Source organism: Lottia gigantea (genome assembly GCF_000327385.1).
Source record: "Lottia gigantea unplaced genomic scaffold LOTGIsca_1, whole genome shotgun sequence".
Lineage (NCBI taxonomy): Eukaryota > Metazoa > Mollusca > Gastropoda > Lottiidae > Lottia > Lottia gigantea.
In genome coordinates, this window is record NW_008706746.1 from 5,627,746 (window position 1) to 5,646,710 (window position 18,965).

General features: G+C 33.0%; 1 protein-coding gene across 1 annotated transcript; it reads left to right on the plus strand.

The window, feature by feature from the left end:
• Positions 1 to 661: 661 nt before the first annotated feature.
• Positions 662 to 8,483, plus strand: LOTGIDRAFT_152289 (hypothetical protein; the record flags this gene model as incomplete). The annotated part of the gene is made up of 6 exons (XM_009045735.1): positions 662 to 737; positions 1,670 to 1,833; positions 4,591 to 4,635; positions 5,387 to 5,496; positions 6,089 to 6,624; positions 7,915 to 8,483. The coding sequence occupies 6 exons, from the start codon at positions 662 to 664 to the stop codon at positions 8,481 to 8,483; spliced, it is 1,500 nt and encodes a 499-aa protein (XP_009043983.1).
• Between the last annotated feature and the right edge of the window lie 10,482 nt (positions 8,484 to 18,965).

The window sequence follows — 18,965 nt, forward strand, 5'->3', positions numbered from 1 at the left end:
TCTATGTAGAGTCATGACATGGAAGTGACAGATCGCTTCACGTCCAAGGAATCAAATCAAGCATGTTCATTATTTTCGACTCATTACATTAAGTTAGCATGTGTAAGTACATAGACTACAGTACTATTACCACTGTCAATTAAGCATTCATTTCAATTACATGTGCATAACTGGACACACTTTGTTGATAACAATTAATTTACCAAAATAAACGAAAACACTTTTTGAATAAACTGTATCGCAAGTGGAATGCCACAAGACTAAGTATGTCCATATATTGTGTTGACATACTGATATCCTACTGAAAATCTCCTTCCATGGATTCCTGAGACGAGAACGGAATAAAGCAGAATGAAAACACCCGTTCCCCATCCCGCATCACTATTTCCTTTAATGGAAAAATTATAAGAATATTTAACATTTCAGTTTGTTTATACTAACATCGTTCAGGTTACCGCCTTTTTGTGAATTTGCACTGTAGATAAATTTTACCATTCTTTATGATACTGCCAGACAAGGCTTTAATCCATGTGTTAAAACTACTGTTAAGTTGTTCGTATAACGATAATTATTCTATTGGGAATTGGTAAACCTGTGTTAATATTTCAGCAATAAGTTATTATTGTGATCAGAAGAAGTAGACAATTCTAATGGCTTTATAATGAAGATTTGTGGCATTTTGATATTTTGGACATATTGTTGTCTGTTATATAATTATTATGTGGAGTCGGTAGCAGGTATGTATAATACTGAATTGCTTATATTAATGCTCACGTACATCAGACTTCACATTTGCCTGAAGATATGTCTACCAGATTTGACATTTCAAAGCCGGAAATTGCATGTGAAAAGTATCCATGTTTATGCTAACTGATATATAAAGATTGAACAGTTCAAGCTTAAGATTTGGTACAAAATACCACCTCCATGAATAATGGCCATATATTTACTACACTTCAGTGCAGCATTACACCGAAAGGGCATTCAAACGTTTCAAAAGTTGGTGTATTTTGAACTGTTTTAAAATGGCACCAAATGACTCAAGCTATAAGGGGTACATTTATATTTATACTCACGTTTTGCTTTCAACAGGATGGTGACATTCGGGCTGCATTCATTTGGTTGCTGATGTTAAATTGATCGCGGATCGTGTTCTTATACATAACATTTCATTTAGTTCTTTTCAAGATGTTAACTGGAAGGCTCTAACTTTTTATAAAATCAATTGAACATGTTAGTCACACTTAATAATGAGTTTTCCTAGACGTGTGACCGTATAATATTTGAACGTTCTATTTTTTTTACAATAATTTGTGCGAGCTGCAAATATTCACGCAAAGTAATAGCACATATTTTCCCTCTTACAGGGTGAAACCGGGATAAAAAAAATCCGAATGGAGTGACTGAGAGAATCTGATATATCGTTGGATTTAGTCGACTTGACACGAATGACTAACAAAATCGCAGTTTCATTCAGCTGCTTATGCACATATATCTTTCTTCCAAAAACATTCAACCGGATCGCAGGTTGGCCAAGCAATTCCTATAATAGCTTTTCTCTCTTACCAACTGCGACAGATCTGGTGAAAGCAAATACAACCGTATAGTGTCTCCTCATTCCATTCAATTCAGATGATTCAATGATATTACATACTATAATATATTTCAGAATATGAGATATGTTTTAATAGAAGTGTTCCAATATTAACAGATGAACAGAGATTGTTTATGACTTTGATGCATTATTATGATAACCATACCAGACCTGTATTCAATGCTTCTCATCCAGTCAATGTTTATATCGGTATTACATTGACACAGATTTTTGATGTGGTAAGTAATACATGTGTGGGTTTAATGCAATTATTGTTTAATAGTGCTTGCTACACTGTCTCTGAAAAAATAAATGCAATGAATTGTGTTGCTGTCCAACTTTTAGGGTACAAATTTGAAAATCGCGACACCAGTAAATTGGGCGGTCGAGCATTCCAACAATGACAATTACCTTATTAAAATTTATAGTATACCATTAAAAATTGTGATTGCTGCTGACAAGGTCTTCATAATTTCATGGGAAACGACAACATTAATAATTTTAATTCCTTGTCAATCCGGAATCTGTAGTGGAAAAGCATTCATGATGACTCTCTTCGTTAGGTAGGCTTGAACAACATTGGCTCAAAAATGATGTTTCCCGAGTTATCAACTCTTCCACACATATATGTTTTTATACGCCCACACGCAAGATAGGCGTATATTGTAATCACCCCGTCGGTCCGTCGGTCCGTCCGTTCACATTTGGCTCGTGCTCACTCTACAGGCTACAGTTCTTTATGGATTCTTTTGATTTTTATTTTGTATGTCAATATTGTTATGATGATCCCTATTGATTTTCGTGATGATCGGATAATTTTTCACCGAAATATCGTGTCTGACTTGACGTTTTACTCTATTAGCTATATTGTGCAACTCGTGCTCACTCTACAGGCTACAATTTTTAACAGATTCTTTTGATTTTTATTTTGTGTGTCAATGTCATTATGAAGATGATCCCTATTGATTTCGTGATGATCGGATAATTTTTCACCGAAATATCGTGTCTGACTTGACGTTTTTCTCTATTAGCTATATTGTGCAACTCGTGCTCACTCTACAGGCTACAATTCTTTACAGATTCTTTTGATTTTTATTTCGTGTGTCAATGTCATTATGAAAAGATCCCTATTGATTTTCGTGATGATCGGATAATTTTTCACCGAAATATCGTGTCGTGACTTGACGTTTTTCTCTATTTGAGTTATTGCCCTTGACTTTGTTAAAATGCGTGGAAATAGTTTGTGAGCAGGATTGAAGCTACAGTTTTCAACCGATTCTGATGAAACTTGTTGTGATCATTGGAATTGATAAGATCTCGGACAAGTTCTAACTTGATGCATTTTTGATGTACGGTTTTCGAGTTATTGCCCTTGACTTTGTAAAAACGCGTCAAAATTTATTCGTGAGCACAATAGAAGCTACAGTTTTCAACCGATTCTGATGAAACTTGGTGTGATCATTGATCACAGTTTTCAACCGATTCTGATGAAACTTGGTGTGATCATTGGAATTGATGAGATCTCAGACAAGTTCTAACAAGAGATATTTTTGATGAACATTTTTTGAGTTATTGCCCTTGACTTTGTAAACATGCGTCAAAAGTTGTTTTTTGCCCTTGATTAGAGCTGTGTGATTTAATTGTTTGTTGTATTTGGGTTATTGATATTGATTTTAAAAAATTTTGTGGAATTATTCAGCATAAATAATTTCTTCAATATGAGAAAATTTGTACTTTAGTCACTAAAGACTGTTTTATTATTTCTGACAGCTGCCAGTGGGCGTATGTTACCTTGCAACGAAAGCTATCTTTGAAGTAGTGTTAATCTACATTATCTGTGTACAAACGCTCAAAAACAATCCATAAGTAAAAACAATTTTTTCTTCAGACACTATTTTTCGAAATGTTTTGAGTCATAGTACTGTGGTCACAAAATAGTTTCCCAAATTTGATCTTATTTTATATAGCCCTTCAATGAAATATTATTTAATTCATCTTAACCTCAGTTACCATCTTAACCAGATCTTCTTTTCTACGTTAATGGAATTTATTTCAACTGGTAATAGAATGCGACGCTAAAGATCATTTTTTCAGATAAAGATTGTGCTGTAGGGGATCATATAGACTAAAGTTGATGAGGTATATAGAAGGTTTAGGGTAGAAAGGATAAAATAATGTGATATAATAGAGTCATATATAATCATCAGTTAATATAATATTATTGATTTACCATAAAAAATAATCATATTTACCATAATAGCACTTAAAATACATTATTGTATATCAAGGGGAATGTGAGCAGCTCATCTCAGTCATGATGATTTATGACGTATAAACGTATTCATGAATTACTAATATATCAAGATAAATTAGGCAGCAGGTTTCATTGACATCTGACTGTTGTTACGAAAGTTCCTAAATCACAGGATAGCAGGAAATGAAGAACCCTTACGAATTACTGTCTTTTTTGTCATGCTTGCATTTGCCATATTTTCCTGTTTTAGAGGCGACCTTCTGTTGCTTTGATTTTCTGGCTATTTTGGAACTAGTTGCCGCCGTAATTAGCCCGATGATTTTGAAAACATATTTTTTCCAGGATCATACATATCATGTACAAAAAGAACTTAATACATATTATGTAATTTCAGACATTTAATAAACAACTACTTTAATTAGCCCCAGTTCTATTAAAATCTATATCAGTTCAGTCCCGTTACACGAAAAGCGATAATTTATTATTCATTGTAGAGTACAATATTGTCGATTATGCCATTATCAGTCAATAACTGCTATGTAAAAAATTCAATGACATCTAATTACATTATGTTCGGCACAAAAAACTACGAAAGTCACTTACATGCAAATGATTTAGGAAGTCTTTTGGGATCAAGAAACTTGTAAAAAAAAGTTTTACTTGAATAAGCTTAAATGAGTTTCATCAAACGCTTTCGGAAAAGATGCGGGGTTCAAGCCTAATAATTTACTTGTCATTTCAGGAAGAAAAAAATCAAGTTATGACCACCAATGTCTGGTTAGATCAGGTATGTACAATGACGTCAATTTGTAAGTTTTGAAAAAGGTTTATTGGAAAGTTAATTGTATTATTGACATTTAAATCCCTGTGAAAGTTCTATCACTCGAATTGTTTTCTGACTTTTAAAAAAAAATTGTCTGTAATTACTGGCAGTAATTGCAATTTAAGGAGTTACGAATTAACTGTATTCCTTCCGAAAACGGCTATATATTTCGCACTCGTGAAAAAAAATGTTTCGTCGTGGTGGTAAATACTTTTTGGAGATGTATCGAAGGGGAGATAACACCACCAATGTTAAGTCCATTCTTGTACTGAATTTGTCAATTACCAATAATGAAACATGACTATTGTATAGTTGTTCAGAATGGTGATTAATAATCAATTCATATGAGAACAGACTTAACCTTTGCTCATTAAGTTAATTGATACCCAGCCTGTGTTCAAGACTATTCAGAAACATACTGTGCTAGTTTTACACTACAGTATTGATAACAACTTATGGAGCTTATCTCAGCTGTAAATAAAAATTTTCAGATATAATATGGTCTGCTTCCATAACAACCAGTCGCAAACAATATATGTGCCAAGCCCAAAGTTCTAAACCTGTTGTTGGCGTTCATGCATGTTTATATTTATTTTACATGTTTATTTTGCGGTGTCCGAAGTAAGTCACGCATACATGAAAGATACTTGGTTTGTTTTGATTCATGGCAGTACCCTTGAGTCTTGGGCAAATAAATTTTCTGGATTTTTTTCAGGAATGGTTTGATGAGAAATTGAAATGGAATCCTGATGAATTTAATGGTTTAAAAGTTTTACGAGTTCCATGTCATAAAATATGGAAACCGGATATTATTCTATATAACAGGTAAAAACCTTGTGCCTAGCATACAAATTGAATTGCGATTTTCATAACAGTTACAAGTTGAGTCAATTCAAACGATATAATCGTGAAGTTATTACCTTAAAAACTAACTCAGTTTCATTTACTTGTGACACTTTTCAATACACAAGACACTTTAATCACATAATCTATCATGGTCAAACCCAGTGGTTCGAATTTAATGTTTACGATTCTGATGTATGGCCCTTGAGAACTTGAGTGAAACCAGAATGTTTTAACATAGTTGACTTTACACTCACAGTAATAGAGATATTATACAAGTATTGAATATTTATTGAAGCCAAGCAACCACAGTAAATAAGGTTGACTCAAACAATTAAACTTAACTGTTGATGAATTGAATGTTTCAGTGCAATAGTTCAGGAGTTAAATAAATAATAGACCGTCAGATATAAGAAAATTTACTTGAAAATTGTAAGGTGGAATGGTATTCTGTAATTCTTAGCAGGAGCGCGATAGACAAGACCATTCGTTTCAATAAAAGGCAATATCATCCTTCTCAATTACGTGTATAAAACCTCAATAATTAAATTTAATCTATGTATTTTCATTTCAGTGCCGAAGACTACACCAATGGGTACATGCAGGCGTTAGCGATGGTATCTAATGAAGGAAAAGTCTTTTGGCCACCAATAGTAAAATTTCGCAGTACCTGTCATATTGATATTACTTACTTCCCGTTTGATGATCAACTTTGTTACATGAAATTTGGATCCTGGGCTTATGATGGTTTTCAGGTTGATGTATTTAACCGATCGAAACCAGTGGATCTATCGAACTTTGTTAGTAATGGTGAATGGGATTTATTGAGTGTTAACGCTGAACGCCATGTAGTTAAATATCCTTGCTGTCCTGAACCATTTCCAGATGTAACGTTTTCCATTCATCTGAGACGGCGAACACTGTATTATATGTATAATGTAATTGTACCATGTATCATGCTATCTGTATTGACATTATTGGTATTTTGGATGAGTCCAGATAGTGGTGAAAAGGTTACTCTTGGTTTGACAGTTTTATTGGCATTTTCTGTCTTTATGTTGCTGATAGCTGAGAATATGCCTGCTACTTCAAGTTTTGTACCATTGATTGGTAAGTATAGTTGTGATCCCCAGATGGTTCTCGTCTAATTAACTTTACTTAATCATTATATTATTTCAAGTTGTCTAAGTCTACCAAGATGATTAAATGAGCAACTTGTATTGAGTCGATTTACATGAACAGTGTTTCAACATGCTTAAACATCTCTCAATGGTATAAATCATCCGTTCAGTCGTCATTAATATTCACAACAGTGCCGAAACAATAGTATAGCAGACCTTCAACGTGTAAGGCTTTCATTGTCTATAGAAAGATTTATTGCATTACGACAAACTCAGGAGATTAAATGACTTAAAGGAAGAAACTGTAAAAGAATGATTTAATTGTCATTTGCATGATTTAAAGAAATTTAAATAACCAATGTTGTTTACTTCTTAACTATTAAGGATTACGGGATTAAGCACATCGACTCGACAATGGTTGTGCTGTATAAGAATTTTTTACTTTGAGCTGAATACGGCACTTAGTCGGCGAAAATCTTACTCTTTTCCGACTAAATCTGATCGCAAAGAAATGAAATTTCCAGTTTGTGTCGACATAAGGGTATATGTCACACTTAAATGCTTACAATGATAATTTGTGTGACCAACTCTTGGATGCATTAAAGCAACACTGAAATCAACATCGTTTTAAATTGAATTTTTATGTAGTCTCGTTTACTGGCGTACAACTCCCAAAGACATAAAAGCACAATTTCACCCGACTTTTATTTTATAAACGAGACAGACTTTCGGTCTTCCTCAGCCTCAAGCTACAGACAAATAGTTAAGACTGGATTGGTCATCAGATGATTTAGTCTATTTACAGATAAAGGTCGTGTGCTTATTGATAAATACTCAATAGTAAATGACATTTACCCTTCATCGAGACAACTTTCATACTCTTTGATTAATTGTTGATGTCTCCACTTCAAATATACTGGATCTAATTTTACTCTTCATCTCCATTTCGAATACCATAATTACAAAGTTTCACATATCAAACGTTTGAAAACAAGCGTTATGATATTAACATGTCTCTAGCATGACAGTACTTCTATAACTTTCATGATATGAATTTCCTTGACCTATCGTAATTGGCAATCCATTTAATGTCAGAAATCGGCGTGTTACCAAAATACAAGAACAAATATCAGAATCATAGTTATCATCTAAAAACTCATTCAAAATACAATCGGCCGTTGAAATACTAAGCCACTTAAAGCCTTTGATCTGTACCGAAAAGACCTTAAAACATTTCTTCTTAGTTCATGTATTTATATAGGTCTCTTTATCATTCCAGGTATATATTTAACAGTTATAATGTCCTTAACTTCATTATCAGTTATCATGGCGGTAGTAGTCAGTAATATCAGTAACAGCGGACTTCGTGAGAAGATAATTCCACCGTTTTTAAAACATCTTGTCCTTATTCTGTCCAAAGTGTGTTGTATAAAGCTTAGATTTGTCCCTAGTGCCGGATTCGACGGAACAATAGTAAGATGCACGAGTAAGCAGGGTAATCAAATGCTATACAAAGGTATAGCTAATAATATTTCACATGATTCCGGCTGTGGTTTAATTGATTTTGAAAATGGCGAACCGAACAATGCACGTATAAAAGAACGAGTGAATAGGCGCCGTGAAGACAAAATGGATTCTCAAGAACTAAACGACCTGTTAGGTAAAGTCCATGAGTTAATGTGCCGCGAAAGTGAAAAAGACAGAAATGAGTTTTTGTGCAAACAATGGCAAGAGGTTGGAATTGTGGTTGATCGTGTTTTATTTTGGATATTTGTTCTCGGGACCTTTATGTCAACTATATATCTGTTGGTCATAATGCCATCAACTAAACCAGATAAAACAACTTGATGTGTGAAATATAGATCAATGGGCGTTTAACTTACTCCTTAACGAATTCAGAATGGATTCAGTTAGCTAACTAACATAATGCGATAACGGCACTGTTTGTTAGCAGTTAAGAATTTGGGCATTGAATATTATCAAGCGGTTGTGAAATTGTGAAAAGTTTACTGAAATATGACGAAAGATAACCTGAGATAAGATGATTCGATACAAATACTGATGGTGTAGCTAAGTGTTTTAGCTTAAAGAAGTTGCTTTGATGTATATTGTATGAATAATATATATTAGTTATCGCCTTGAATATAAATAGTTATTAATAAATTATTTATTTTAGCTCGTCCAATTTTCCCCACCTTTAGTGCCTTATTCACATTTCTGGTGTGGATGCACTTGAATAATTCTGCAAATCTGTGTATTGAGGATTATATTACGGATAGCAATTGAAATTGAAAATCAATACTTCAAAGGCACTACAAAAACAATTCTTATGTACACACGCTTACTTTTACCCTATCTTTACAATATATACAATAACACTTCTTGCCAATACGTCTTCAGCATTTTTTTTTCGCTCATTCATCTAGTTTTTTTTTTTAAAGATCATCTTCATTTTTCGTACCAGCACCCACACATTTTGTCAGTACATCTGCCGTCAATATATAAATATTCTATCTCAATACATCATTATTTTTTGTACGCCATTATGGAATGGCTTTTAAATCCTACTTTGGGGATTTCGGGCACATTTTTATCTCATCTGTCAGTGATTAAAAGGGAATCTACCAAAAATATCAAATCCGAAATCAGATCAGATACATAAGTAGGCAATTCAAAAGAATAGAATATATCATTTTCTATACTAAATTCTGGAAGGATATATATACACACAGCTGCTATGTCACCATCTTTGTCGTGGAATAACATATGATACCTTTTCAGAAACATCATAGATTCTGAATGCAAGTTGGGTGATGGTTATTAAGAGTTAGTTATAGTTTGTATTTAGTTAAAGTAAGTCATAATGACTTTGAAATAACAATTACTCCATGACATATTCAGATCCACCAAACTACGGTGGTTATTACCTCCATTTTAACAATAATTATTTTTGCCTTAGTGACAAATTTATCTCATATCTGTCCTAGTAATTTGTTTTATTCTTTTCTGACGTCACTGATTCCATAATTAGAAACTTTATAGGTTATTTCTGTACATTGTCTTCAAATGAATATTTGATAATATTGACCGTTCTTTTAGTTAAACGAGCACGACAAACTGACAATACAAATTTCTTCAAACATGTAATATAAATAGCGAATGATTTCAAACGACACATTATACAATGAAGTAAATAAAATAAAAGTCTGCAATTAGTTGTTTTGAGTTCGACAAAAAAAATTTGCATTAAAAAATACTAGTAATTGTAAAACATGTGGCTATGTCAACGCTCTGAAATATTGCTATGGGTGAAGGAGAAGCATTAATTAAAAATCAAATATAAAGGGACGGATTCTATTATTTGGGGGATTGATTCAAGCCTGGAATATATGTAAATAGTCATAAGAAGTACTAGAAAATTCCTTCCAAAATATATCAAACTAGGAATTTGACTTTCTATTTCCATATGTCTTTTATATATATGGCAGTCTGAAGAAAAGACGAGTTGTTTTCTTGAGCTGTTTTCTTAACTTTCATATATGGATAACTCTGTACACACACGGATTTGGAGGCTCAAAGTTTGACAGTGACCTGCGAACAATATTACTTATTTCTGAGACTAAGGTACGATTGGCCAAATGGATGACGAATCCTTTAATCTTTATTTTAAGCATCCGAATAATTCGTCGACTTAATGACGAACTATTGAAAATGGCCTTTTTCACTTTTTGAGAAAAATGCAAATGAAGTTTTAGGTCTAATTCGGCTGGACCTACAAATTAATGAAACACTATTTTTAATGATGTTGGCCTTCATATATTACATCAATCTATGGCCCAGGTTTAACTGCAAAATTTATGTCCCTTTTGGTAAATTGGGGGCATTGGTTAGGTTCGGAAAAAGTTATTGGTATTTGCCACTATGGTTGTCAATAGTAACTGCGGGGGATCATTCGTCACTTTGTCGATAAGTAACAAAACTATCTTATGCAATCAAAGTAGGCAAAAAGGTTACATCGTAACAACTAACACTAAACGAAAGTGCATAATCAACTAAGTAATAATATCCCAAAAAGAGATTTTCTGAAAAATGGTCATATTCGCCGGTTCGTCAATAAGTCAACGAATTGTCATTTACGCAGATACCATGTGATAGGTGGAAAGTATGTAATTCAATCAAGTTACTTTCTCAGTTGAAACAATTTGAAAAATATAGATTTGTTTAAAAAGTTTTTTGAAGCAGGTTCCTGTCTACTGAATGATTTACTTGGATAATCACAGCCGATATTCAATGGAATATCATAATTGAATAAAAATACATAAAATCAATTTTAGAGGTATAGTTAGGAGGTGCATGGTGACAGAAAAATATCATCACTCACTTTAATGAAGTTCTGCTATAATGAGTACTGAAGCAGTTGTCGTTAGAGGCACAGGCAATGTTCATTCTTCCGAGACATCTGATGTCACTCTCCGATAGCGTCGCAAGTGTGTCATTCGTTTAGTCATAACGTTAATCTCGTATACTTAACACAACAATGCAGTAGTTTTGGTTCTTGTTATAATGCAAACCTGCATTTCATTTTGCTCTAACTTCTGGAAAAATTATATTTTCTGAACCTAAACACGCTACATGTATATAAATTTATTTCATGTGAGGCTACACTAAAATCCAGGATAAATGCTAAGTATGGCCAAGCTGGAAAAAATAATAATGATGTGTATTAAATCGTTCTATTTATTTATTTTCTTGCAAAAAAACATACTTTTTCGAAATTTTCTCAATGTTCAATGAAACGACACAAAATTTAAAGACTTTGCGACTCTACTCTATTGAAGTGTGTGGGGAAAGAAAGTCCTGAAAGAAGCTTCAGCACATGCTATTAAGGCACTATCTAGTTTTGATCAAGAATGTATTCAAAGAAGAAAAAGTGCCCATATCTGTCATTCCACAGAAGTTTCCCTCGGTTATCTAGTAGATAGAATCGGGTTGGCTGCGACACCACAAAAGGACATAAATATTGATTTAAGAAATGATCAGAGGCTGCAAGACAGAATGATAAGTAGAGATAAACACTGTTGATGTATCTCCCACGTCTAATGAGACTTGTTGATTAAGACAGATCAACTTCTAGCGTTAGTCAATTGGACAAAGTTTGAAAGATTAAATTTCTCTTTTAACTCACTCGTTTTCCATCATTAAACTCGACTGAATAGAAGTGGTGGCTAAGATCTCAGCTCATCAATGAAGGCAGGTTAAAAGTTTAGATAAACTAAACAAGTTTCAAAAATCGATAGCAGATGAGAAAAACCAGTTTTGGACTTTGTACAACCAATTTAACCATTGCTTTAGGCATGGCAATTATCTTAATTCAAAATCATTTTTGGTAAAAAATGAATCAAAGCAATTTGAAGAAAACTTTGAATGTATAACTATGCATGGCTCATGTTTGTTTTTATACATGTGTATATCTATTTACTGCAAAGTAATATAAGAAACCTACTCCAGGCAATTACAATTACTTTAACCTGGGATGACATTAATTTAACAACCAATTAGTTTATGACTTACCCACAAGCACTAGTTGCCAGTAAGAAAAAACATATTGAGTGCAAGTAAGTCACACGTCTTCCATCGGTTCTTCGGTACTCGAATGACTACTTGGCTGAAGATTTTATGTTACATTGAGCTCTTACGCAGCAGATCATCCTATTCATATCATCAGTAAGCTTTCAAAACATTTCGAGGAAAAGAATATTTGGTGAGTGAGAAAAACACTAGAAGCTATAGTTATGCACGAGCCGATTTTTTTGGACGGCGTACTCTCTCGTAGGATCCAACATTTTCTAAAATTCTACCGTGATTAACTGGTCAGAACATTATAAACAATAAACAAGATAATCGCCCAGAGTTAAAAATATATGCAGACCAATTTTCATTGATTGAACATATCTCTTGCAAAGCTGGACTGAAAACGGTACATCCGTGACATGCTGACTAATTGCCAATAAATCTTAGATATGAATAATACTGCAATAAGGATATAACAAATGCGTCATACTTATCCCGGAATAGATGCTAGATACAGATATTATATTCATATTAATGTAAAGATTGTGTATGTGGAGTGGGGGTGGGGGTGTACGGTGGTTCAGTGTGTTTGGCGATTTCTCGCTAACCTGAAGATCAAAGATCAATTGCAACATAATGTCACAATAAATTCAATAAATAAATTCTTTCACCTGGTTTCCCCGTCAGTGATGCAAGAAAAGAGTCTAGGCGTTCGGGCAGGCTGTCCATGTTATTGTTCCTTAACACTTGAAGATCAAATAGGAGTGGGCTCATGCCGCTGTTCTTCATTGCACTGCACTGCGTTACTGGCCTTCATTAGTCGAATCAGCTGGTGAAAAACTTATTTCATTATCAGTGTACAAGTTAGGGATCTTGGCTTCAATGACCAATAATGATAACTATGCTTACTATAGTGTAAGGCCTTCACGTTGACAAAATGTGCTAATATGACCGATATACCAAGTAATCGGTTTCAGAATCCATTTTATGTCAGTAAATAATCTTTAATAACGACATAAACAAAATAATCAGTAGCCATATTACATCACACATCAAACAATGTTCTAAAACGAAATTGTTCGTCATTAAAACAATAATAACATGTTGCATGAAATGCGAAAACAGCCATCTGTGTGGGTCATAAAATTTCCAGTGTTGTTTTTCAATAGCTTCGAACTCCATTGGTTCAACTATCAAAGGGACTGGTTGAACTACCAACAAAAACAAACGCAGGAGAGCAGAAGTTAAAAAAAATATTCGGGGCGAGGGGGACAACGACCAACTTAAGTCCATGGGTCTCCACTCATCTAGTTGAGCCAATGATGACATAAAGATAAGTTTACAGTTTTAAAGGCTTAAAGCCATGTTCTTCACCAGCATGAAACCCTTGAATTTAAAAATTCCCCTTTGAAATAATAAGACTGCATGCATATCTTGATCCTACTCATCAGGCTGCTTACTTATTATCTACTAGTCAAGATTAGATGACAATAAACCTTTAAAAATGAGGCTAGGTGAGAGCAATTACTGACAATCTTCTTAATAATTTATAGTTATTGTGGCCAGTTTTCACGACTTGGTCAAACACATATTTACAGAGTAATATTGTTAGGAAAATCATTATCAGTTTCAGTTAACAATTGTTCCTTATCGACTTCGTGGAAAGCACGGGGCAAAATAGCTGGAACATCTCCTAAGATATTATATAAGTTTCATTTACCATACAGCTTCAAGTTAATTAACTCATTTTCAGTTTCATTAACTCCTTATTTTGAATCTACTGGCTTCATTTGAAACATATTCCGAAGTTTGAAGTATTTCTTTTTTTTTCCAGAACAGTGTTTTCAAACAAAAATATATTCTAAATGTAAAAAAATTGTGGTTTTCAACATTACTTGCACCTTGCATTTTACGTTGTTTTTACGTGTTTTTTCATAGGACAGATATTCACAGTTTTGGAAATGGTTATATGAATATAAAGCATACGATGACACATTGTACTAACAGACGATTACTATTATACGACTTTTATTTTTCCTTTTCTTTTTAAGATGTATGATATTGAAAAGAATGGATATTAATCAAAACGATATTAACGAAACATGCAATCTTTGAATTCACTATTGTATACATATAACAAAGCCAAGAAATACTTTGTACTTGGTAAATGTTAATTGACGTGAAAATTTAACTTTTTATTTAATAGTAGGCGAACAGAACGCCGTAATTTGAAGTTTGTATTGGTTGAGTTTAGATGGTAAATCATATTGACAAATTATTATATTATATGTATGATGACAATACATTGGTATATTTCGGGGTCTTTATTGTGGGAGAAGGGGGAAAGGGGGAGAGTGTTGGATTTTCAAGGTATCATCACACGGAACCTCAACTGACTTTCTTAACCTTGGGCATATTAACCATATTTTAATTCATAGTTTTGGCAGTTTTAGAAACAACCCCGCTCTCCATAAGCCAAGTTTCAACTATTTTCGTCTACAACTGATCATTAGTCGTTGATTTTAATTCCATTTTTATTTATGAGACAATCAGTTAGAAGACATTGCCAGTCAGATATATATGAAAATCATGGATACTAATAAGGTTTAGCCTAATGTAGGGATTACAACTAAATGTATTGTAAATACCACTAAAACATAATGTCATACCTTCAAGATAACACTTCAGATGAATGAACAACCTTGACATCTAGTAACATTTAGTCCCTTATACTATCCCAAGAATGGGTTTCTCAACTCTGCACTCCTTTTCAGCTAGTCAATATACCCATAGTTCAAAACATTGTTAGTTTGGTATGGTGAAACCGTGCTCAAAGAAAAATAATGTTACTTTGTTGATGGGAAACCGTGCTCAGAGCAAAATAATGTTGGGAGTTACTTGTATTGAAATACCTTTATGCTTGTCAAGTTATGTTCATGATGTAACATAATGTTCACGTATATGATTGAATATTTCGAGGCCCTAAATTGCATTTAAGTTGATCCTAAAAGATAATAGCAAGAAGTGGAATGAATAAATCCACAGACCACAATTTCCTTTTTGAGACGATTCATCAATACCATGCTCAATATCGTCCTTAATAATTTAGAAATTGCCAAATAATGTATCAATAGTTTCTTCAGATGAAGTAATATGGACCTGTTTTATTCGATTATTTATTTTAAAGTAGATCCTTAAATCCATTACGTTTCCATATCACAGTCTCATTAGAAAACTTCCCTTTGAACAAGTGTTTTGTGGAGAAGAAAAATTTCAGTTGAATTGCCTCTTTATTAAATTATCAAGATTCTTGTCATATCTGCAATAAATATCCGGATTAAGTGAAGATGCCATTTCATTTCATTATTCATGCTTTAAACAAATAACAAAACGTCGAAAAAGCAAACAGAAGAGAATTTTCAACACTTTTTTCCGCCATATATATCAGTTGTGTTAAAAACTTAATGACAGTCGGTCTCCTATCTCTCGTATTGGATCAATATCTAGTCGACATGAAGAGAATCTATATATGGTAAAATAACACCGTGTTTTCCTCTACGACATGCGCACAGTTTTGCAGAAGTTTCCCACTTGGCATTGTTTTGTCTAGTAATTATGAACATTGTTTTTGTGAAATTTACTGATTTTATTTTTTACTTGGTATTAGCGATACTAAATGAAGTGAAGAACTATTGACTAGTATGATTCAATAGATAGTTATCAATCGACAAGTTATAATGGTTTGAATGGGAAGTAATCATTGAATCATGTTGAATAAGGCTCCGATTTGGATACTGTTGGTGTATATAAATATTTTATTGCAGTTTGTATATTCTTGGACAGGTATGTACTGTTTATTCATTTATTTTATCCTTATCCTTCTCTCCGTAGTCTTTAAGCACAGTTGAAAACAGACAATATAATTGTTTGAAGTTGATAAAATAACATTATATTAATATTTTACGTACAAGCTTCGTTATGTGAACGAGCCTTGTGAGGTCGTTATCTCAATATCGTTTTTTTATGTCTCTAAAATCGTATTTTTAATAAATTGAAAATGTATTTTCTGATATTAACCGATATTGAATTAGTCAGATACATCTTGTTTTAAGTTTTGTATATCTGATTTAATCTTCAATAATTCATAACACCTGTTTATCCTAGTATACATCGCTTTCGTAAGCGTATTTATAACTTTATAAGTTAGACAGGAAGCAAAAGTTGGATCTCTATGATATCTGATTTTGTATTCTTTGTACTTAATAACGAGTAAATTCGGACCAATTTAATGTTTTTAATTGTGAGTGGAGGTTTAGTTGCCAACCCTCACACAATCCAATCCGGTGCTCCTGAAGAATGAGCTTTTCCTGGCATTTTCTTTTTTTTTAGTTACCTGTTACCTAGTGTCAAGTACCTTTGTTATCAACTTTCAACCAGTTCAACTGGTCAGTTAATAATTTTGGTTATGAGTGACTTCTTGTTTATTGAAATATTGTACTGTAATATTTTGTTTTGAAATATTGGGGACAGGTTACTATAGAATTCCTATAAATGTATTGATGAAAACCTCAACAAGTTTAAGATGGTCTATTAAAACTATTTATGTCTTGGTGCGAGAAGATTGGCAGCTCAACTTTCTATATGGTGAGAAACCAAATGATCCTTGATTTGCTCTTAAGAAAATTGTAGATTGTATACTAAGTATTCGTTCAAAGTAATCAAATAACACTTAGTTAATGAATGACCATGACCATTGGTCACTTAATGCATGTTGACGGTACTTGGTCTAGACGATTACTAAAATGTTCCGTGTTTAGATGACCGTTTGCATGTCAGATATGGCAGCTGTATGCGTGGAAATTTCTGAAACAAATTGCTCACAATGAGCACTAATGTCACTTGACCAAGTTAGTGTCAAAAGACTTTCTAAAGATTGTTATAGCAACAAAGTCTTTCAACTACTGAGATAAATAGACACGGAATCTGTCAATACTCTATTTTATTCTCTCGTTGTCATCTTTATAATAGACTTAATTGATTAACTTAGAAACTATAACATAATCTGTTCGGTCTTGTTTATTTTTAAAAGAAAAAAAATACGAACTTAACTTCACAAATGTATTATGACATGGTCGGTTAACGACAATAGTTTCAGGACATGGCATAACATTCCAAAATAATATTTCTGCTTAAAAGAATCTATATTGACCCTACTAGATCCGCATGTTGTTGATAATTGTCAATACTAAAAAATGAAATTTCCTATTACGCTATAATGAAGACAGAATGAAGCAACATCATAAGGTCGAAGCGGATTCTCTGGAGGACTAAATTTTCAACAGGCTATGAATTATTTTGACACGTATATACTACTGAATTCTGCTTCCAAATAAAAAATATCATTTGGAAAGGTGTTCAATGCAGTTAACCAATATAAATATACATCCAGGCGTTTCCTTTCAGCGTTGCTATTCATTCTGTTCTCGCATTCTTAAGACCTGAGAATGTGAAAGGTAGAACATATTATATCGAACGCAGTCTCAAAAGACAGCCATCATTTTATGATAACTCGTTTCAGTTGGTATGCTGCATTCGTTGAATGGTGACATTAAAGAATCAGACATTATCCTTTACCGTATAAAATAGAAAGATATGTTCAAAAAACGTTTCAAAGGCACGATCACAGAAGTTTTGAAGCCAGCTACAAATCTGTATCTGATATAAAACAGCTGTTTCCATAAATATTACTGCGGTAGGTAGCCTTAGCAAGGCACAGTATATTTACCCTTCCTGAACTGAAAATGAGACTCTGCGATTGGGTTTGTCAACCCAGCACCAAAATGAAGTTTTGAAAGCAAACAAACATGTAATTATTCTTTCTGTAAAAGGTTATCGATTGTAACGTTGTTTTATTATGAATTTTAAAGTAGTTCTGAATAGCAGATTGCATATTGATGTGATATTGATTTTGTTCTTATTATATTTTAAGACATCCATTTCAAGTGCTACTTGATTTTTGCAATTTTATTATAGAACGACTACAACATATTATAAATACACCCTCAACAAGTAGAATTCACTCAGACACAGTAGTGAATAATCGAATACCAGCATATAAATTGACTTGACTTTTCACTGTAAAATCGAAAATTCCCGTGAGCTCAGAAAATGTTTAATATTCGATTTATATATCGAGTAAGTACATGTGTATTAAATGTGCATTATTAACTTATTAGATTGTTCTTAAAAAAGCTTTTTAGAGTATCGTAAGAAATAAAGAAGGGAGCTATCTAGAGGATTTTAAGAAAAAAGAAGCTATACTCTAAGAAAAATGAAGATATCTTTAGGATTTTAATAAAACAAAAAAAAGCTACTCTAAGAATAAGGAGCTATCTAGAGGATTTTAAGAAAAACAGAAGCTAATTAGAGAATTTGAATGGATGTGAGTGGCGCCTGGTAGAAAAGTAAACATGGTCTGTATTCATGATTGTATAGAATGAATATAAGTTTTAACGGGTTAGTAATCCAAAATGACCCTGTAATTACTGTCAAAACGGGTCCAAGTAATTTTGAGACCCTTCTCAGTTCGTGGAAAGTTGGTTAAACCATAGAACTATAATATTATATTACATTTCTATGAATGAACATTCTCAGGTTCCTATTGCGGTTTTTCTTTCTAATGTCATAGTAAGAAATTCTCTTATCTAAGATAATGTTTGTTAATGGTAGACTTCTACTATCTTTAAGTGATATTGACAG